Genomic DNA, 21,666 nt, shown 5'->3' on the forward strand with positions numbered 1-21,666 from the left:
ACCCCGAGCACCCCCCCCACAGCAGATGGGAGGGAGAGCCTTGCAAAAGGAGCGAGGGCAGCCCCGTCGGCAAAGGTGCCCAGACCCGGGGTGCCCTAACCCTAATCTTAATCCTAACCCTAATCCAGTGCTGCCTGTAACCCTAAACTTAATCCCCAGCCTGACTCACCCTAAACCTGACCCTGACAATAACCATAACCCAACAATAACCCCTACCCTAACCCCAATACTAACGCTAACCTTAACTCTGACCCTAACCCGGACCCTGGCGCTAATCCTAAACCTCATGTCAGTCCTAACCCTCACGTTAACCCCAACCCAGGTGCTAACCCCAATCCTAATCCAACTCCTAATGCTAAACCTAACCCTACCCCCACACCGGCCCCAGGGCTGCGAGCGAGCAGGGGGGTTACACGGGGCCGGGGCTGCCCCCGCCGACCCCGGCCCCAAGGGTTCAGCCCTAACCCGACCCCCGCCCCGCAGACATCCCCCGGCCCGGCCGCAGCCGTAACTCCCGGCCCTGAGCCCGACCTCAGCCCTGGCTCAGCCAGAGCCTGAACCCGAACCCCGGCCCTTCGCTCCCTTACCCGACCCCGACCCCGACCCCGCCATCGCTCCAGCCCCAGCCCGGGCTCCTCCCGCCTGGTGGGCACCGGCACCGGGACCCGCCACATCGCCCCGGCCGCGGCGCGGAACAGCTGGCGCGGACGTCACGGGCCACGCCCCCGCCTGCCCGGCCACGCCCCGCCGGCAGCGCCCGTCGCGGCCGCCGGGGGGAGCGCGCGGCGCGACGTCACGCGGGGCTGTTGCCAGGAGACGTCGCGCGCGGCGTATGGCGGCCCGCTACGGCGCGGGGCAGGTGGGGGCGCGGAGCGGGCCCGGTGCCGATGCCGGTGCCGGTCCAGGCTCTCACCGGCCCCGCTCTCCCCGCAGTACGAGGACGCCTTCAGCCCCCACCGCCTGCAGAACTGGAGCGTGCCCCGGACCGGCCGGCAGGTACTCCCGGACCGGCCCCCCCCCCGGGACGTCCGCCAGCCCCAGCCCGGATCCCTAGGACACCCCGGGACCCCTTCAGCCCCGGCCTGGACCCCAAGGACCCCCTGGGACCCCCCTCAGACACAGCCCGGACCCCCGGGACCCCCCTTAGCTCTGGCCTGGATGTGCCCTGGGACTCCCAGGACCCCCTTCAGCCCTGGCCCGGACCCCCAGGACCACCCCAGAACTCCCTCCAGCCCTGGCCTGGACCACCAGGACCCCCCGGGACCCCTCTCAGCCCCAGCCCAGACCCCCGGGACCCCCCCTCAGCTCTGGCCCAGACCCTGCCTAGGACTCCCAGGACACCCCTCAGCCCCGGCCTGGACCCCCCTGAGACCCCTCAGCTCCAGCCTGGACCCCCAGGACTCCCTGGGATCCCCTCAGCTCTGGCCCAGTCCCCCCTGGGGCCCCCCTCAGCCCTGGCCCAGACCCCTGGGACCCTCCCAGCCCTGGCCTGGACCCCCCCCCAACCCCAGACTGGACCCCGCCTCCCCAGGACTCCTGGCCATAATTCCACCCCCTGCTCTCCCAGTGCCCCTTGCTGCGGGAGGGCTCCACGCTGATCATCGCGGATGACCGGGGGCACCTGCTCCCCACCGTGCCCCGCTCCCAGGTGAGCCAGATCCACGGGCACCTGTGGGGGTCTGGAGGTGACGCCTCCTGCCCCTCAGCCTGCACTGGGGCTCCCCTGGAGCCCCAACACCCTCCCCTCCCCCTCTTCCTCTTAGGCCTCCCCATGGGGCACATTTGTGGGGACCTGGGACATGCCGCCGAGGATTCCCCCGGCCAGGCTGGACCTCACCTCCCGCTCGGCCACTGCTGCCGCGCAGCTCATGGACAGGATCCGCCAACCCACTTCCCTGACCCACGCCTGCAATGGCCTCCGGACAGAGATCACCGGGAAGGTAGGTGCCCCTCTCTGGGCGTCTGGCGACTGCGCCCGTTGGGGCTCCAATGTGGCCCACAGACATCTCCAAGGGTGGCTTCATGAGCTGGTGCAAATCATGGTGGTCCCTGCGCTGCAGGAGGCAAATGCTGGGAGAGGGTTTCTAGGGCTGGGGATGGCCCACAAGCGGATTTCAGGGGTGTTTTGTACAACGAGGCAGTGCCCAGTGCTTGGGCCACCACCTCCCCTTGCTCTCAGGATGGGGGTCCTCCGCTTCACCCCAAATCCAGGCTCCACTGCTGGCAGGGTGCCTGGGCCGCCGCGGCTGATGCAGCGCCGGCAGGAGGAGCTCACAAGCCACCGCTCTCCTCCCATAGAAAAGCATCCAAGAATAGGGACTGCCCTGATGTGGAGGGGTTCCCGGACCCCCCAGCACTCCTTTTCCACTCCCTGCTTTTCCCTGGGGACTGCAGCAACAGCACCTTGTCCCCGGGCAGACCAGCCCCTGCCCCAAGTGCTTGGGTGAGCCCAGCACAGAGCCTGGCCCTGCAGCAAACCCCTCCATGGCAGCAGGGGCTGGCCCAGACCCACCTGCCCCAGCATTTCTGTCCGGTCCAGTCGCTGCCCCCTTCTCCCACTGCCCCCCATCCCCATCTTTGCACCACGAGCGTTGCACACGTCTCCCTTGCGCAGCCCCAGGAGCCTTGGTTGGACACACAAACAGCCAAGGAACCTTCCCGAAGGAGCAGTCAGGCATCCAGCGAGGGTATCCAGCCTGCTGGGCCCCCGCCCGGGGCACCACTAGAGGAGCCACCTGGCCCGGGAGCAGGAGCCGCAGCATTGCTCTCCCACAAGCCCAGCTGCACAGAGGTCCGGCTGAAGGCAGACACGTCCCCAGAACGCCCGGCTGCGCGCCAGCCTTGCTCCCGGCAGGCCAAGCATGAGGGACAGACCCCACACTCCCACCAGCCTGCTGTGCCAGACCTCCGACGCGGGGATGCCGGCTCGCCCAAAATCCCAGCCTTGATCCACCCTGCTCTGAGGGAGGCCAGCCCTCGGCAAGCCACCCCACCGCAGGTCTGCGCTCCCAGCCAGGGGGTCTCTGCAGAAGCCGAGCCCCGGGGGGGCAGATCCCCCAGGCTCAGGGCATCACCTTGTGCGGGATGGGGAGAGGCCAGTCCTGGAGGAAGCACTGCAGATGCAAGAGCCAGGCAGCCATCTCGCACTGTGCTGTGATCTGGCTTTGCTCCCCTCCCTTCCCCTCCCCAGCTGCTCCCAGCCTCTCCTGCAAACCATCCACCCCTTTGGACGTGCATACCAACAGAAAACACCTTCCTACCCCCAAGAGTGAGGAAGGGGAATGCGCCAAAGAAGCCTGAGCGAGGCTGACACTGGGAGACCACATGGCCTGCACTTGTGCTTTCGTGGCAATTGGAAAAATAGAGGTTTAAAGAAAAAATAAATCCCTGTGTGTGGTTTCAGTAGCTCAGGGCAGAGCCCCAGACCAGTCCAGGTTGTGTGAGTCTGCACGGTGCTTCGGTGTTGGATGTGGTGCCCTCTCCAGTTGTATCTCAGCTCTTCCCATTTAATAGCATCTCATGCCGGAAGCATGGGACCAGCCAGAGGACTGGAGCCGCGCACGGCTCACCCAGCCTCTCCCCAAGCCGAGCAGCAGAAACCCTGCCATTGCAGGCTAGTTTCATCCGTTCCTTTACTGGTCTCTTGTGGCGGGGGCAGGCAGGTCTGGTGTCGTTTCCCATCTGCCCCAGCCATGGGGCAGTGCTGCCAGCCCCCTGCCACTGCTCACAAAAGGGAAATAAAGTCTGTGAAGCACAGCTGACAGATGCAGCAAAGTCTAACTTTGTTAGCAGCTGGCACACACCACAGAATAGCTCATTAGTGAGCAGAAGTGGGTTCCAAATAAAAGCCATTTCAGCAACTGCAGGAAGTAATTGGTTTAAAGCTAAAATACATTCATTTTCACCCAGGAGAAGCTCTCTCCTGCTGGGACGTGCGGCTGCACCAAACAGGATTCAGCAGCAAGTCTTCTCCCTCTGCCACACTGACAGCAGACAGTTTTTCCTCCTTCGTGATTTCTCATCTCTGAGGTTCCACATCCCCTCAGGGCTGCAATGCCTTCTGCTAATTAAAGGAGTGGCAGATTTGTTAGGTCCAGCAGGCAAGAAGAGGAGCTGAGTGAGTGGGAAGGACGGGGCTTGGATCGGTGGTGGAAGTAAAAGCAGTCACGTGGAAACAAGCCTGGCCAGTGTGAGGGATGTTGCAGCACATTATTGCACCAGCTCCCCTCCTGCCACTTCAGGTCTCCATCAAAAGCCCAATGAGGAGAGCAGATGTTCCCCATAAAGCTGACGTTTTGCCAGCTGATGATGTGAGCGAGGATTCTTCCTGAAACAGAGCCAAGACCCTCGCTGGGGCAGGAAAGTGGGACAAAGCTCCTGATGGGGACTGTCCTCTTTGCAAAGCTTTGCTCCCAGTTGAAAATGTTAAAAATTGGCCAATTTGAGCAAAAGCTCCTAGACCTCACGCAGGTGTTTGTACCAGCACAAACAACCACAGTCCAGGTAGGAAATTCCTTTCTGCTGAGCTGGCAGCATTTCACAGACAAGTCAACCCTGCACCCCCAGCTCCAAAGGTCAGGCACTACACCTGCCTCTAAATGCTGCCAAGAGTTTGTTTTTCCATCACCCAGCTCCTCTGGGAAGTGGCAACTCCTTGGCTCTCAGAGCAAAACACCCTTTCCCGGCCAACTTTGCCTCAGTTAAGTGTCGAGCACAGACAACAAACTCAATGGTTCAGTGTGAAGGATCAAGGCTGCTTTATTGCAAAGGCAGACGAGTGACAAGTGCTGAAACGAGAGCTGGTGGCAACACACAACTGGAAAACCATGTCCCTCCCACTGTGCCAGAGACAGAGTAACTTCCTAACAGGGGAAAATTGGACATTTTTCACTGGCAGGGTCTCCAGAGCCCCAAAACTGGCTGAATTGTGACAGTCAAGGATAAGGAGTGGGGGGTTGAACCTTTGCAGGTCTGAGCACCCCATCCCAGCCAGCTCACGCTGCTGGGCTCAGAAAGTACAGAGTCCCATGGCCAATACAGCACCTGGACACCACTGATCACCCATTCCCCTCACGGGTGCTGGCGTTGGCAGCTCTGCCTGCTCTCCCTGCCCTGGCACAGGCTGCCTCAATGGAGATGCTTGTCCTGTGCTGGGCCTACACATGCACAACCAGCCATCCCCGAGCCCACTCGGACCTGCGGGGACACAGATTCAGCATTGTCTCAAGTGTGGGGACAGAGCAGAGAAAAGAAACGCCCTGGAGTTTGCCTGGAAGAAGCTAGGCAGCTCTCTGCAAGCAACTGAACATGCCAGGACCGGCTCTTAATTTGTGCCTGGCTTTCTGTGGCTGCTCGGGTGTGTGGCACAGCAGGAGACAGCCTGCCCTCTACCCCCCACCACTAAGAGAGGGTTAGCACATCACCCAGGCTTATGAAAAGCAACTCTGATCATCCACGAGATTTGCAAGGAGGGAAAGCGCCACCTTCCCCAAAGATTTGTAGTTACTCAGGAGCCTATCCTCCCGCCTCCCTCTCCACGCACGTCTTGAGGTGGGCCAGGACGGAGCAAATCTTCCAAAAAAAAAAAAAAAGGGAGGCCATCAACCGGGAGGTACCTTCACATCGCTGCGAGGCCCGCGGAGGAAAGCAGGGTCAAGATCAGGACCAGCACCCCAGACTGGTTGACCTGGGGGATCTTGAACCCCTTCCCCATGTCCCATGCCTGCGGGAGAGAAGAGACACAGCAGGGTTAATTCAACAGGGCTGGGATGGTCCCTGATGGGGGATGTGCCGGACGCAGGCAGAAAAGCACCATCTTTCTGATAAAAGCTAGCAAGACCACCCCAAAAAACAACCTTTGGACCACCAGGTACAGACTGGAGGGAGGGCTACAAGTGTCCATCGCTGCAGGGCAATGGGCAGGGGTCTCCCTGGGTGCAGGCACACGTGCGCTGTGCCGGAGGAAGCTTATCCCCCACCAGGCCCTCGCACCTATCGGCAAAGCCGCCTGTGAGATCTCCCTAATGCCCAACAGCCGCAGCGCGCCAGGTTCACTTCAAAAGCAGCAGCTGCTCTCCGCTTGCTTCTCTCCTCCTGACAGAAATAGGTTATAAAGCACAGCGCAAGCTGCAGATCTGAGGCAGCACCAACATCCCCTTGGGCAGAACCGAGCGGGCGGGGATGAGCCTCAGCCCCCAGCCCCTCTGTGTATGCCCCTGGGTACGGTGTGAGCTGTGGAGGCCAGGCTGAGCCCGGATGGCAGGGAGGGATGCTGGAATGGTACCCTGGAGGTGGGTGTCCTCGGTTCCCTGGTATTGCAGGTGGGTTTGCACCTCTCACCTGACTTTGGCCAAGCGAAAGTGGGGTGGCTGAGGGCAGCCTGGGGAGCACACGCCTCCTCCCAGCCTGCCACCAAGATCCAGGGCTTAAAGCAGAGAAGCATCTGGGGCAGAGGCACTAAACTGAACCTGCTCCCTGTTGACTCCCCTTCTGTCATTGATGGGCTGCGCTGCCGAGCACAGCCAGGGGCCAATGCTGCTGGTTTCCTTCTCAAGACAATTTAATTGGCATCCTAATATATACGTGCAGTCAGAGACTTCAGCACACATTCGACTCATGACGCTCTGAACAAGCAGCCAGCTATGACTGCTCCATTTGCCCAACAGCGTCTCCATGAGCGAGCAGGGCTTAGCCGGCTGCAGGCCCCATGCCCCGAGACCTTGTCCGACGCCGAGTACTTGAAAAGCAGGTAATGAGCGCTTGCAGCACTGCCGGCCAGTGAGCATCTGCCCCAAGGACCCACAGAGGGGGCTCCTCTCACAGCACATGGCTGTTGCTCACCACAACAGCTCAGCCAGCCGCCTCCCGGCGCTCTGACACGAGCACCTCGTTAATGGCTGCTCCCGGGTAGAGGATACAACATCCAACAGTGCTCGAGTCTCGTGTTTCCATGCTGGAAACACTGGGAGCCATCAGCGCCCGCAGCACGAGCCCATGTCTGCAGCACGGCTCCACACGTGATGCTCCCCCCACCCAGAGCAGAAGGATCATGTCACGCTCTGGGCCAGCTGCCTTTGCAATTTGCTCCCATAAAACCTAACCTATTTGGAGCTACAGAAAACACAAAATCAACCTCAAAAAGCAGCACGTCTTGTACTGTTCCCAGCAAGAAACTCTCAGCTCTCTGGCTCCTTCATCAAACACAGGAAGCTCAGCTGAACGGAGCTGCTTGTTCCTCACTTCAGCCCAGCGCAAACATCACAGGTTACTCTCTGCGCTGGCAGTGCCATCTCCAGTCCTCTGCCACACATCTGGGCTCATTAAATGTTATAAAGCATTGAAAGATCACAGCGCAAGGGCTGCATGATGAAGGTGAGATAACGAGCAACGGGTGGCACCTCTGCAGGGCTCTGCAGACACATCTCCCGGCTGTAACACTGCTCCCGCCACCCCTCGTCCATCTCCTGCAGCCGAGCAGACACGGCGGGATGCTTCAGCCAGCTGTGCCGCCCGGTGAAGTACCAGCGTAGCAATGCTCTTTGCAACTTAAATGTACCCAAAAATAGCACTGAGGTTCTGAAGCACTCAAGGTGACTAATTCCCATTTCCAAGGGCACCTTCCCAGACGCCGCACCCGGTGCTCCCGCAGCCATATGCTTCCCTTCCCTCACACCCTTGGCCCCTTGTGGAGGCTACTCACAAGGTGTCGGACTCCATTCCAGGTGTGGTAGGAGAAGGGGAAAGCCAGAGCGAACTTAGCAGAGTAGATGAGAGTGGGCCCCAGGCTCAGCGACTTCACCATGGCCAGGTAGTGGGGAAACTGTTCTGGGAGCAGCAGGGCAGCCAGACTGAAGAGGGAGACTCCTGAAGAACACAAAGCCCGCAGGTCAAGCCCACAGAAGCATTTCCAACCCCTCACTGCCCACAGAGCCCCAGGCCACCTCTACGTCTCTGGTTTGGTGACTTGGCCTGAACCACCATCAGCTCATGGTGGCCTGCAGAAGAAGGAGGGAGAAGGGGTCTGCCCGTCTGGTGGCAGCGCCAGCTGCGCTGTGACAGTGTATCCTGGGGTGCTGAGGACTCAAACTGGGGCAGCAATGCTCTGAATCTGGGTCCTCCACTGGGGGCTGCATTACTCATACAACACCCAGAGACCAAACTGGTGTGACCGCATGCAGTTGCAGCCAAACCAGCCCAAATTCAAGGATAAAGGAACAATGAAGTTCGGAAACGTAAGGTGGCAGCTCTTCAGCGAAGTCCCCAGATCGACATCTTGGGACAGAAACCCCTCCGCTGCCAGCCACTGACACAGGCAGCGATCTAGCGAGGCTGCCTCGGCGGAGACCAGCAAAGGAACCAGCAGACAAAGAGGTAGCCTGACACATGTGGCTGCGCTAGCTGCAGGAGCCGCGGCAGCTTCTCCTCCTCATCTCTAGGCCAAGAGGGTTCCTCCAGATGGTGCTGCCAGAAGAATGGGAACGACAGCAGCCAGCAGTCAGCCAAGTTGCGATTCAGCCTCTGCTCAATAGCGCCTGATTATACTGCAGCATGCTAACTCGAGCACCTCGGCTGAAGCCGGCGCTGGCAGCACAAGTCAACCAGCTGCTTCCTCACTCAGCCACTTGTCTCCTCAATGGCCTTTGTGTTCACCCTGCAAGAAGCGCAGGAAGTCAGAGGCTCCTGTAATTATAGGCCTTGACAGAGGAGTTGAACACTTCCCCCTCCTTCTCCCGGCTGCTGAGCTGTGGTCGGTAGAAGCGATGTTCCTTCATGCTCAATCGGCCTAGGAAGGGGACGATTTCCCCTCCAGCAGAGGCTGATAGCTCAGAGCAGAAAGGCAACAGTGAACCTACCAGCTCGGCCTGTCTGACAGCAAGCTGGATGGGGACCACAGCAGGAGGACACATGGGTGCCCTTTTCTAGGAGCCCAACTCCCAAGCCCTCACGGGAGCCAGGCTGGGAAGGGCAGGCTGCAGCCCTCGCTGCTCCCTCTCACTCCGCCGAGTAAAGAACACAAGTCCTCAGTCCTGCACATCTTTTCTGAGTCCCTTCACTCTCTACCTTTCTGCAAACACCAACCCAGCTCCCCACCCCTCAACAGGGAGCTACCAGAGAAGCACCTTCCTGCTGCCATGAGAGGGTATTAATGGAAATAAAACAGCCTTTCACAGTTAGATGTCCTTAGTCAAACCATGCAAGTCAAATTGCTGGAGGGAGTTTATTGGTTTCAATGCTGGTGCCGCCTTCTCCCCCACTAGGATCTCTGGGAAAGCAGCGGCCACTCCCAGGAAGCTGAAAAACTCCACCTGTGCTAAGGAAAATCCACTATGCTCTGCCTGCCTGACAGTCTTTCCCTCGCATAGTGTCTCCTGTAAGGATAAACCAGCTAAAAATAGCCACAGAAGAAAAGGGCTGAGACCTAGAGCAGCTGATCAGCCTTTTCCAGGCTGGGCGAGGCCCAGAAGAAAGCAGCCAGGCCAAGCCAAGTGCTGCAAAGGCTTCGAAGGCTTTTACGTATGGGGGAGCATTGTTGCCTTTGCAGGACTGGAGCCACTCACAGCACAAGAGGACCCGGGGACAGAGAAATGGGGATAGGGAGATATTCAGGGGACAGAGAAAGACAGAGGACAAAGCACAGGTTTCCCAGGAGAAAACCCACTGCTGAAGCTGGGGACAGAGGGGAGAAAACATCTGCCTGGAGTCACGTCTCTGAATCAGTCACAGGGGTCTTCCCTCCTGCAGCCCCCGCCCTCCATCACCACAAGCACATGGGAGATGCACGCACCTAAGCTCAGAGCAACGCCGGTGCCCCGGTGTGTGATGGACATCGCCATGGGCAGGGACCACCTGCAAAACAACCAACCTCGTCAGCAAAACAGGGCACAACACCAGGGAGGCCTCCAAGGCCGCAGGACAAAGCACAGCCCGTCTATTCCTAGACAGCTCCGTGTTGCTGGGCGGGTATTTCTGCACTCAGAGTTATTCAAGGAATCCAGCCAGAGCAAAAGGGGAGAGACACGGGAATTTGCAGAGGCAGCTTGGGAATGGCAAATGCCACTGGCACGAGTTTGGGAAGGGGAAGGGCGTCTGCTGAGAAAGCTTAAAGGGAGATGAAACAGGAGAAGACTGTAAAGCTCCTGCAGTTTAGGAAGAAAAGGGCAGCGTTTGGGCATCCAGGCTCATGGATAAACAAGAGAACCTGGAAAACTGACGGAGGTGGCCCCAGAGAAGCAACCACCTCTCTGAGGAGGGAACACGAGACCCCTGAGTTGGCCTCCTGCCTCCACCCCCAAGGACCGCCAACTCTGCAACGAGACACGCCATTCTGTCCAACCACCCTCTGTGGAGGCGGCTGCCTTTCAACAAAATGCTGTCCTGCCCGAGCACCCTGAGGCGCAGCTCTGGGGGGACTGTACCCCTCTGCAACACCCCGTATGAAAACAGTGAGTGTCATCACTCTGGGGGGGAGACTGCAATTCCCCCACACAGCTCAGATGGTTCACAGCACAATGTAGAGGGTCTCCCCATCCTCTGCCTGAAGTGACAATGGGAACACGCACAGCCCTCCCACCCAAGGGTGCCTCCGGGGACAGGGCTGTTGTGTGCCAGAGCCCAGAGGTGCCCCAGTGTGAAGCTGAGGAGGCCAAGAGGCTCTTACTTGTAAATGGTGATGTGAGGGGACAAGGGACGATTGGACTTGGTGTTCTTCTCCCAGAAGCGGGCCATCTCCTCCTTGGCTGTCGTTCCCATCGGGACAACACTGCAAAAGAAGAGGGAGACAGGAGGTGCAGGGAGATGGTCAGCATTTTACCCCTGCCTGCTCCACCAGGCTTTGCTGCGGCAGCTTTCCATATCACAGGATGTGAGCTCCTGGCTGACCTTGACTACAGCAGCACAGAGAACGGCTCCAGCTGTGCGCGGACCTGGGTGAGGAAAGGATCGCTGCCAGTTCTCCCAAGTGAATAATAACATGCAGGATGGGAAGCTGCTGCGCTGGAATCCACTCAGCCAGCGGAGCCGAGCCACCCCCCCCAGCACCACCCAAATCAGGGTATAGGATATCAGATAACACATTATATAATACTGATAACATGCAACCTGCTCTTTACTGCCACGGTAATTGCACACTGTACCAAATAAAGAGCTTGTAATTTAATGTTCCTGAGATTACACAGCAATTACACTTAGAGCCCAATTTAGCAGAAAATAACTATTTCTCCCTAAGCCTGGCAGCACGAAGCACAGGAACAAGAGGGCTTCTGCGGCTCCCAGCCCTCCTCAGGTGCAAAGATGTCACGCAGAGCGGCACAGAGGGGTGACAGGGGTACAGCCACCCCCACTAGAGACCCAGGCCCACCTCAGCAGCCAGCCAGGCTCTCCCTTCATTCCCGGCCACAAGCCCCAGCCCCTCTGTAAATAGGCCGTGCCTTCATGGTGGCATGAGGTGGTAAGTGCCCCGCCAAAACATAGCGTTGATCGATAAGAATTACTAAGTGGATGGAGCACACACATGCCCCAAAGCCTTGGATGGGAACCCTCCAGGAAGAACTTAATCCCGTTACTCTCAATAAAACCTCGGACTCACTGTCGCACAGAAAGGCTGGGGCCAAGCCGAGCCAGCAGGCACCGCCGACCAACACATCTGCAAGAGAGAAGATAGAAAGGCTTTGTGAGTGCCAAATAAATGCCTGAAGATGCCAGCAAGATGGGGCCAGGGAGGGGATTCGCCACTTCAGCAGTTCATATCTTAAAATAAATCTTAACTCAAGAGGTTCTGGACTGTTCCTCGACAAATCTTCTCTCTCCTACACTGAGCTCTTAACTAGAGTCTCTAGACTCTGCCCAGGGGTTCATTCTTTACGACACCCTGTAATTAGTCTGCTCAGCTGTAATACCTCGTTTGTAAGACAGACATAAACAGCACTCTAAGCTCACAGCTACGCTGAGGCAGTCCATTTTTCACTTTCACTATGGCAATTATCAGGGCGGGTGGCACACATCCCCAGAAAGGCGCATCTGCCGAGCTCCGCAGAAAGGGCTGATTCAGGCCACTGCTCTCCGCGTGTCCGAGATGAAGACATCACCTCCCCCTCCTCCAAACACTTGTTTTCATTACAGCGTTTCACCGTCGCCACTCGTTAAGCTCCGAGCACCCATGAGATAGGAGTTCACTGCCACAGCCCAGAGCACACAGCATTTCAGCCACACCAAGGCTCGGGGCAGGAGGTAAAAAGGGATTTTGTGGTGCCCAAAGGAGTGGGAGCCACTCTCTGCAGAGCGATTGTAGTAACTGCGACTCTGACATTCAAGGGCATCTCTCCAGGAACGGGGAGGAACAGGCCCCCAGCCCAGTGCAGCTCGAGCGTTTGCAGATGTGGGCTGGAATCTCCGGCTCCCGCTCCTCTCCAGGACAAAGTGTAACAGGCAGCACTGCCTTTCCTGATGACACGATGAGAACAAGGTGTGTAATAACGTTTGGCACGCTCATCTGCAGCACAGCGACAAACACTAATTAATCTTCTCAAACACACAAGCATCTGTACCAGCATCTCCTGCTGTTTCATTAACAGCCGTAGATAAACGAAGCTCTGCTGCTCTTCAGTTGTCCCACAGCTGGTCTCAAGGATGCGGTAGGAAAAACATCTGGAGGTCAGCTCTTCACCAGGTGTAAATGCAAAACAAAAGTCATTATTATTAACCACTCCGAGTTCCTGTGTAAATGATCTTTAGGATGTTTCCTTTCAAAATCCTCCCTTGTGTTCAAAGGCTGGACTTGAAACACAGCAGGTTTTTAGGAAGGCATCCCACCTGGATGCATAAATTTTCGGCAATGCAGAATCCACCCCATGCTGCAGTGCAACATTTCTGATTGAAAACCCTTCTTTGAACCATCTCTAGTTTATCAATGCCTTCCCTGAAGTGCAGCCTGACAGCTGGACCGAGAGCTTCACGAGGACACAGCAATGGCTGAGCCCAGCCAAACCTCCACCAAGCCCACCATCACGTCAGAGAGCAGCCAACAACAGATCCCCAGAGAAAAGTCTCAGGAAACACACGGGAGCACCCCCCACCATGTGCAGCTCACAGTACTTCCTGAGCCAGAGGGTTTCATTCCGTAACAAAGGGCCTTTTCCACCATGAAATCACATTGTCACCTCCCAACCCCCCACCCAACTTTCAGCATGAATTCTCACGGCTTAACCAGATGCAGAGAACCAGCTTCCTGCTTGTCCTGGCCCCTGCAGACCAGCGCCGGCTGCCACCTCCCACTTCTTGGGCAGGGGAGAGGAGGTGAACGATAAATCTCTACACACAGACCATTAATGATTTACACCCCTCGCTCATGCCCCCTCAGTCCTCTTTTCCAGATTAAAAGGCCCAACCTACTTCATCTCTCCCTGTGCGGAAGCCAGTCAACACCTCTTCTGGGGGCCAGGGTGGTGGAAGAGGGAGGGCTGGCTCCAAATCACACACAATATTCAAAACAAGAATAAAATCCACAACGCATTTGCATTTTTTCAAAGCTAAACTCCCCAGCAAAAACTCCCTATCCTCTTGGCTCAATTTTAATATTTTTTTTTAAGACGCAAACCATTACATCTTGCTTCAGTATTACTATTGCTTGCAAAACACAGCCCTCCAGCTAAGCAATCAAGGTCACTCTGTACCAAGGACCTGTCCTCTTCATTATTTATCATTTCCTAAATTGTTGCACCTTCTCCAGTTCTCCATCCATTAACTTGCACTTTCTTCCAGATCACTGACAAACATGTTTTTTTAAAAAGAATAAGCCCTAAAAGAGGATCCTCTGGACCCCTGCCGAGAGCTTCCCACAGCACCCCAGCCAATTCCCGCTCTGCCCCGCACCCGAGGACAGTCCAAAGACTCAGGGGACCCCCAGATAGTGTTAATTATTGGGGACTTCACAGACCACAGCCGCTCACGTGGGGCTGGAGAAGGACAAGTGTAAAGCGGCAGCTCAAATGAGACGTCTACAAACACCTGGCAGTGGAACAGCACAGGCTGCGCACGCCCCACCACACAGCTCCATTAGCTCAGGAAGAGAATTTCGGGAGTCACGGGGGACAGCTCTGGAGCAGCATCAGCTCAGTGTCACGCCAATAGACATCATTAACGTTTATCCTGCAAGACAGGTCTATAAAAATCACTCAGATTTCGCCATGGAGGAGGCAAATGAGAAACGATTATATATGCTTTTTCATCTGACAAGCAGAAGCAGACAGGAGATGAAGTTATCAGGCGCAGGCTTCAAACCAGAGCGAGCAACTCCACTCTTGTTTTTCAAGCAGCAGCTGCTGGGCGCCCGCCCCAGCAGGTATCAGAGCCCCCCGCCTCTCCCGCTGCTGGCAGATCCTGCCTTTAAACAAAGCCGCACATGCAACAAAGAGCTTTCCACAAAAGCATGACGGCTCCGACTGCCGTTAGAACAGAATAAATTAAGAGAATGAAATCCCAAACACTGTCTCCAGGTTGATATCAAAGAGGAGAATAGAGGAGAATGTCAGAAACCGGGCCTGGGAGGGGGATGGTCACAGCCTCAAGGAGGCACAAAACTTTCCAGTGTGGGTGGCAGATGGGAAGAGGCACCTTCAGGCCAAGCACACACAACACCCTTCCCCACGGCTGCTCAGCGCCACAGGCACGGCGGGACATGCTCCTGCACAGGACCGCTGAGCTCCCACAAAGCCATCAGCACCCTGTTGGGCGGCCCTGAGAGGTGGGGGACAGCCCCCCAGCACAGGCAGGGTGGTAAAATGGACGTTTGTCCACCCAGAGCCCCAGGAGCGAGGGACGGGGAGCGGCTGCAGGCAGGGAGCGGGAAGGAGCAGGACTACCCTTCTCCGCAGCAATAAACCCCCAGCCCCGCCGAGTGACCCGGCCTCGGCTCCCCCCCCGCAGCCCAAGGGGGTCCTGGCTCCTGGCCCGGCTCCGCACTCCGCCGTTCACAGCCCGGGGCTCGCCGCGACGGGGGCAGCGCACGGTTCAGCCGCCCGAGGGGGGATGCCTCACCGGCTCCCTACAGTCGCTGGACCGGGCGCGGGGGGGTGGCGAGGGCAGGGACACGGGCCCCGTCCTCCGCCTTAACCGCACCAAGGGACGGGTCACAAAGCGTCGGCGCTTCCGAGCCCCTGGGAGCCGCAGCGAAACGGCCGTGCCCGAGGGCGCAGGGACCGGGACCGGGCCCAGGGGCTGTCGCGGCTGGGGCGGCGCAGCCCGTCCGCACACCGGGGACCGTTACCCACCGCCGGGCTGGGGGCAGGAACCTGTCCCGGGACGGGGCACCCCGCGGCCCGGCCCGGCCCGGCCCGGCCCAGCTGTGGCTCCGTGCGCGGCCCCGCGACGCCCCTCCCCCCTCCGCCGGGCTGGCCCCGCGGCACCGCCGGGACGGGACGGGACGGGACGGGACGGGACAACCGGCTGGCCCGTCCGTCCGCGGCGCCGCGCAGCCGCTCCCGGGGCCGCGGGTCCCACCACGGCGCCCGGCCCGGCCCTCCCGGGAATCACCTCAACGCCAGCGCCGCCATCTTGGAGCGCCCCGCACACCGGAAGCAGCCGTGACGTACTTCCGCCCCCGCCGCCCGGGGCTGCCCGTTCCCCCCGGGGCTGCGCAATTCCCCCGGGCTGCCCGTCAGCCCTGGGGCACTGCCCGTTAACCCCCGCCTCGTTACCCCTAGAGCTGCCTGTTACCACCAGAGCTGCCCCTTCCCCCCCCGGCTGCCTGTTACAACACAACAACAACAAACACCCACCCACCCACCGGGGCTGCCCGTTAACGTGCACCGGGGGTTCCCATTACCCCGCAGAGCTGTCTGTCACCCCCCGCCCCCTTATCCCCAGAGATGCTGGTGACCTGGGGCTGCCCGTTACCCCCTCTGTTAGCCCCAGAGCTGCCCGTTAACCCCCCCAGGGCTGCCTGTTACTCCCCCGTGTCCTCCCCCCGAGCTACCGGGGGGCAGGACAGGGGCTCCCCAGTTCCCCGGCCCACCAGGACCCTCCTGCCCGCAGCTGCAGCCTATGGAGGACGTTGAGGCAGGAAAATCTCACAGCTCCTGGGCGAGTGCCGTCCCCATCCCCATCCCTGTTGCCTGCCCTCCCTTCCCCAGCCACCAGCTCTCTGGGGAACTCGAAAACCACCTGAGGCAAACCCCACTTTGGAGCTTTTCACCCCAAAACACCACTTGCTCCTCAGCCGATGGCAAAGCAGCTGGAAAGCCCTTGTGCAAATTCCTGGCCTGGGCTCTGCACAGGGTGGTGGGACTTTGGTGGCTCCCCACTTTGCACCCCGCGGGGATGGATGTGCCCTTGTCCATCACCACCCTCTCAAAGTTGTGTTTTCACCCCGAAATGAAGCTGCAGCAGAGGCTGCCGGGAGCACACTCGGCCAGAGCTGGCAGTGCCAGCCAGGGAGCCCCACGCAATGGGGCAGGAGCAGGGACCGCACCGGAGGGTGCCGGCAGCCAGCCGGTAGCTGCAGGACAGGAGGGGACACACCGGTGGCCTGTGACGTGGTTGGCGTGAGACCCCAAGCCCCGCCAGACGGGTCCGTCCCTGGGACTAACCGGGGACCGCGGCCGTGCGCTGGTGCCCTCCGACTCCGGCCACATTCCTGCTGAGCCGCCTCCGCTGCAGGCGGGAATGCAGCTGGACAAAGGGTGCTGTGTGCTCAGCCCCCCCCGCCGCATGCTTCCCCCTCCTCACCCATTGCCAAACTAAATGCCCCCTTTCAGCCCGGGGCACCCAGCACCCCCTGGCCCCCACCGCCCCAGCTGCCCGGCGCCCATTGGCCCGAGGCCGGGGCGCCGCCGGCATCATACGGCGCTGCTTGCTCTTAAACCTCAGCCCCCGTCCCGCCGGCACCCTTCGGCACGCCGCCGGGCCTCGCGCACTGCTAGCCCTCCATGCGGCTCAGAGCCAGCCGGTGACAGGCAGCCACCATGTCACAGGGTGCTGGGGGCAGCGGCAGCCTCCTCCTCCTCGCCGGGCTCCTCTCGGCGCTGGGTAAGCTGGGGATGGGGATGGAGAACCGGGGTTGCTGGTCCCAAAATCCTGATCCCAGATGCTGGGGGGGTATTGGGGCGCTCCAGACCCCTGGGAGGTGGCCGTGGGGCTGGCGGCCACCCACACATCTGCTTTTGGGACCGTCACCGGTAGTGGCAATGCTCGGGGACTGTATCGGCTGCCATGCCCCAGTCCCCATCACAGGGCTGCAAGGGGAGTCCCAGCACCAGCCACCTCCCTGGGGACGGGCGAGGGGTGCTGGGTGCCAGACCCAGCCCTGCCGGCATCCCCGAGTATCAGCCAGTGCCAGGACATGGTCCCCTTTGAGTCAGCCATGGGGACGCCAGGGCGGAGGCTCCCCGCAAACTCACCCGTGGTGGCACAAAGAGCCGCTGTCCCTCACCAGCCCTTGTGCTTTCTCCGAGGCCAACAAAAGCCCTTTGGCGGCAGCACGGGGCTGGGCACGGGGCCGGCGCGGGGGCGCAGACCAGCCAGCAGCCCCGGCGATGCGTACCATCACTGTGCTGGGGTCCCCCGTGGGGCTGACGGGTTTGTGCCCCCTGGCAGGGCCGTCCCCGACATCGTCCATCCACGTGTACACGCAGCGGGAGGTGTACGGCACTGTCGGCTCCCACGTCACCCTCTCCTGCAGCTTCTGGTCCAGCGAGTGGATCTCCGAGGACATCTCCATCACCTGGCACTTCCAAGCTGAGGGGTCTCGCGACAGCACCTCTGTAAGCACCCGCTCCACTTTGGGGCTGGGGGTGGTCCTGCTGTGCTTGGAGTCACCGTGACCCCAATGTCCATGTGTCTGTCCCCATCGCTAGATATTCCACTATGCCAAGGGACAGCCCTACATCGATGACGTGGGCAGCTTCAAGGAACGGATGGAGTGGGTGGGCAACCCCCACCGCAAGGACGGCTCCATCGTCATCCACAATCTGGACTACACTGACAATGGCACCTTCACCTGCGATGTCAAGAACCCCCCTGACATCGTGGGCAAGTCCTCCCAGGTCACACTCTACGTCTTTGAGAAAGGTACGGCACCAGCAGTCCCCTCCCCACCTCGGTTTCCCTGCTCCAGCTGGGGGGGGCTGATGGGGCACTGGCATCCCCACAGTGCCCACCCGCTATGGCGTCGTGCTGGGCTCCATCATCGGCGGGGCTCTGCTGCTGGTGGCCGTGGTGGTGGCCCTCGTCTATCTCATCCGCTACTGTTGGCTGCGGCGGCAGGCAGCCCTGCAGCGACGGCTAAGGTGAGCGCCACTGCCCAACTGGGGCAAAACCACCCCAAAATGGGGCTGCCAGCAGGACTGGGGGGGGGGGGGGGTTGGCCTTTCTGAGCCACCTTTTTGCCTTTCCAACCCAATTTCAGTGCCATGGAGAAGGGGAAGCTGCAGCGATCGGCCAAGGACGCATCCAAGCGCAGCCGGCAGGTGAGCACCAAGGGGTTGTGTGGGCAAAATGGCCCAGCCGCGGTGGGGGTGATTCCCTCTCCTACCTTTTGGTGTGGGAGGAGAGGCTGCGGGGCGAAGTCCGCAGAGCAGGGGGGTACCATGGTGCTGACACTGCCCTGTCCCCGCAGGCACCCGTGCTCTACGCCATGCTGGACCACAGCCGCGGCACCAAGCCGGTGAGCGAGAAGAAAGCCAAGGGAGCCCCGGGAGATTCCCGCAAGGATAAGAAATAGCGGTTAGCGGGCAGGGAAGGTACCGTGGGGGCAGGCGCCGGGGCCGCCCAGCCCCCCAAAGTCGTCATGACCATCGAGATGGAGCTGCGGGGGGAGGCCGCCGAGGCCACCCACCCCCCAGCCACCGTCCGCTCCCCCAGCAAGGGCAGCCTCAAGAATGCCCTGATGAACATCATCAAGCCGAACTCGGGGACCTGACGCCCAGCTGCTGGCGGAGGGAGGGGGCCAGGACGCGGCCCCCCCGACTCCGGGAAGCGGCTGCCCCGTGGCATGGGACCCGGCGAGGAGTGGGGTGTGGTCCTCGCCCCTGGTCCCCCAGCCTCGGGGACGCTCCGGCGTCCCCCCGCCCTGTCCTGAACCCCTTGGTTGGTACCTTCCTCTGCGCAACCGCTGCCCTGCCCAGCCCCGGGCACTGATGTAATTTTTCTATTTGAAGACGCAACCACTGAATTTTGGGTCTGTCCCCCCCGGGCTGCCTCGGTCCCCCCCTCCCCAGGGACCTGCGGGATCCCCGCGGGACCGTGCCGCCCCCATCCCTCCCCGTCACCCCCCCCCCCCCAAACCAGTCTCCGGGAGGGTTTCTCTGGCCCCATTGTTGCTCCTTTTCTGGCCGTTTTCTCGTCTCTCCCTGCGACTGAGCTCAAATGACGTTGCGGGGTGGCCCCCGCCCCGTCCCCTCCGTCCCACTCCCATCCCCCATTAACCCTCCCGCCCTGTAACCCCCGGCCCCCCTGCATCGGCCGGAGCCTCATGGAGGAGGAGAGGCTGCGGCCAGGCTGGAGGAGCTGCCAGTGCCCATCACCCCAGAGCCGGGCGCCGCTCCCCAACATGTTTTTCTATGCCCTGTCCATGTCCCCCCATCCCCACGGCGCCATTAATAAAACTCACATCTCCAGGAGCCCGGTGTCTGCCCCAGCTCGTCATCGTTCCCCACTCGAAGTGGGGGTGTTTGGGGGAGGGAGGGGAGACAGAGGGTGGCTAAGCACTTGTAAACTCATTGCATGGAGGCCCACCAGCTCCCACAGGGAAAGGGGCATCCCTGCCACCGTGCCAGTTTCCCCAGGGGTGAGGTCATGTCTTGAGGGCATCCTCACGGCACCCTAGGGACCCCCCTCAGGTGGTGGGGGCTGTCCCTGAGGCCACCCATCATGGCTGCACCCCACCCTAGGGCCACCTTCCACCTCATGCCCATCAGCTGCTAATTAAAGCTCACTCCAATTAACACAAGAGGCCAAGTCTCAGGTCCTGCCCCGGGTACACAGCCCCTGGCACGGCCACGGGGTGGACAGGGATCTCCCTCCATGGCCATTGCTCACCCAGCAGTGACTGTCACCATCCTGGCAGCAATTGTCACCGTCCTGGCAGTGGGGCTCAGGGAGGGACCACGGCCCCAGCATGGGGAGGGGTAGTTGGGGCGCTGGGCTGACTCTGCGCTGGAGCGGAGCAGGAGCACTCCCACGCCAGGGCTTGGTGCCAGCCCACAGCCCCATCCTGCCACTGCACCATCCGACTCTGCACGGGAGCAGAGCGGGAGCGCTTGCTCCCACACCGACACAGCAGAGGCTGGGAGGGAGGGGGCCCCGCACTGCCCCCATGGCTCTGCCACCAGGGCTATAATTATCTTTTTCCTAATAAGTCTGCACAGCGAGTGGGGGCCGAGCCCGACCCCGGCGCCCCTGGGGTGTCCCCTGGGCCCTGACTTTCCCTTGGCCACCGACACTGTTTTTCTTTCCAGGGAGCTATTTCTGCCAACGCGCTGTGGCTCCGCACCGGGTCCCGGTGTCCCTGGTCACCCCACAGCATTGGGCACCGCAGGGACCGGCCCCGCAGCCACCTCGCATCCAAGCGTGCAGAAATCCCCATGCAAATAGCTTTATTTCAGCCACCCCAAAGCACTTTTTTCTCATCACCAGCAGGTACCTCCTGCAGCTGCTCTTGGCAGTGCCGCCACAGGAGCCGGGACTGGGAACCGCTGCCGAAACCAGCCCCGAGTAAAACTTCGATGCCTGGAGGGACATGGCACTACGAGGCCTTCATCCCCCAAGGAAGAGGAGCAAGTGGCAGCATCTTTCATCACTACTGCAAAGAACAGTGTGATGGGAAACGAGGCCACGGCTCCAGGGGCTGAGACCCAGCAGATGATAAATTAAGCAGAATTTCATGGGAAAAACCTCAAATCAGAGGGTGACAGGAGATCCCAGGGTGATGAAGCCATCCCCAAAGCACCAGCTGAGGAGCCCCATCCCAACAGGGGAACACTCCACCCACATCCCAGGGACCACACCTGCCCACCCCCTCCCCCGGCAGGGACAGCCCCAGGGATCCGCAGGGCTGCTTTTAACAGGGGTCTCCACCCGCTCCCCTGGAGAAGGGGGACCTGCCCAGTGGGGGACCATCCCCACACTCCCTCCCACAGACCACATGCCAGACTGGCTCCTCTTCCTGGTGATTTATTCTTTACACATGCTAAAAGCCCCCCCCAGGGGAGGGGATGGTGACAATGACAAGAGCATGGGGAGGGGGGCAGTGCAAGGATGGGGAGGATGAGGAGCACTCCATGCCGGGGGAGCCCTGTTTTCCCGTGGTGGGCTGCAGCCTGCAACGAGACCTGTCCTCCCCACAGTGTCCCACCTCCTGGGACGGGACAGGGGCTTCCCTTGCTCAGGGGACACCAGTACCGCCCCCCCCCCGTTTCCCCAGCAGCCAGCATCATTGCCACAGACAGGGAAATGGAGGCTGGCCCAGGGGAAAGGGCATTTCCATGCCACCCCCTCACACAAGGGCCACCTCCACTCCAGGGAACATAGAACTCAGCGATGTCCCCCTCACATTGGCCCCCCAGCTTCACCCAGGGTCCTGTCTCAGGGGTGGGCAAGGGGTAGGGAAGGGCCAAACCCCCCCCAACCCTGCTCGCAGAGGATGGGGCAGCCCCAGCATGGCGGAGGTCAGGATGG

At 60.3% G+C, this 21,666-nt stretch overlaps 3 protein-coding genes across 6 annotated transcripts; 2 read left to right on the forward strand and 1 right to left on the reverse strand.

Annotated features, from left to right (window-relative positions):
• The first annotated feature begins 798 nt into the window (after positions 1-798).
• Positions 799-3,987, forward strand: CFAP126 (cilia and flagella associated protein 126). 3 transcript variants are annotated; one of them, XM_041126288.1, is made up of 5 exons: positions 799-859; positions 934-996; positions 1,568-1,648; positions 1,764-1,940; positions 3,910-3,987. In XM_041126288.1, exons 1-5 carry the CDS (start codon positions 833-835, stop codon positions 3,985-3,987), a joined length of 426 nt encoding a protein of 141 aa, XP_040982222.1. In that variant the 5' UTR covers positions 799-832. The 3 variants fall into 3 exon arrangements, with proteins under 3 accessions (XP_040982222.1, XP_029881579.1, XP_029881580.1); XM_030025719.1 differs by lacking the exon at positions 3,910-3,987 and adding an exon at positions 2,615-3,384; XM_030025720.1 differs by lacking the exons at positions 1,568-1,648; positions 3,910-3,987 and adding an exon at positions 2,615-3,384.
• On the reverse strand, positions 3,862-15,612 carry SDHC (succinate dehydrogenase complex subunit C). Of its 2 annotated transcripts, none has more exons than XM_030025723.2 (7): positions 15,526-15,612; positions 11,585-11,641; positions 10,658-10,759; positions 9,785-9,846; positions 7,700-7,863; positions 5,616-5,722; positions 3,862-4,060 (listed from the first exon to the last, which is right to left on the reverse strand). In XM_030025723.2, exons 1-6 carry the CDS (start codon positions 15,543-15,545, stop codon positions 5,618-5,620), a joined length of 510 nt encoding a protein of 169 aa, XP_029881583.1. In that variant the 5' UTR covers positions 15,546-15,612; the 3' UTR covers positions 3,862-4,060; positions 5,616-5,617. The 2 variants fall into 2 exon arrangements, with proteins under 2 accessions (XP_029881583.1, XP_029881581.1); XM_030025721.2 differs by having other exon boundaries at positions 3,862-4,063.
• Positions 15,613-16,778: 1,166 nt separating this feature from the next.
• MPZ (myelin protein zero) lies at positions 16,779-19,610 on the forward strand. The gene is given in 6 exon segments (XM_030026689.2): positions 16,779-17,019; positions 17,587-17,753; positions 17,847-18,060; positions 18,143-18,278; positions 18,398-18,458; positions 18,608-19,610. Coding segments are annotated over 6 exon segments (945 nt in total). The 5' UTR covers positions 16,779-16,955; the 3' UTR covers positions 18,911-19,610.
• Positions 19,611-21,666: the final 2,056 nt, after the last annotated feature.

The sequence above is a fragment of the Aquila chrysaetos genome, chromosome 9, assembly GCF_900496995.4.
Source record: "Aquila chrysaetos chrysaetos chromosome 9, bAquChr1.4, whole genome shotgun sequence".
Lineage (NCBI taxonomy): Eukaryota > Metazoa > Chordata > Aves > Accipitriformes > Accipitridae > Aquila > Aquila chrysaetos.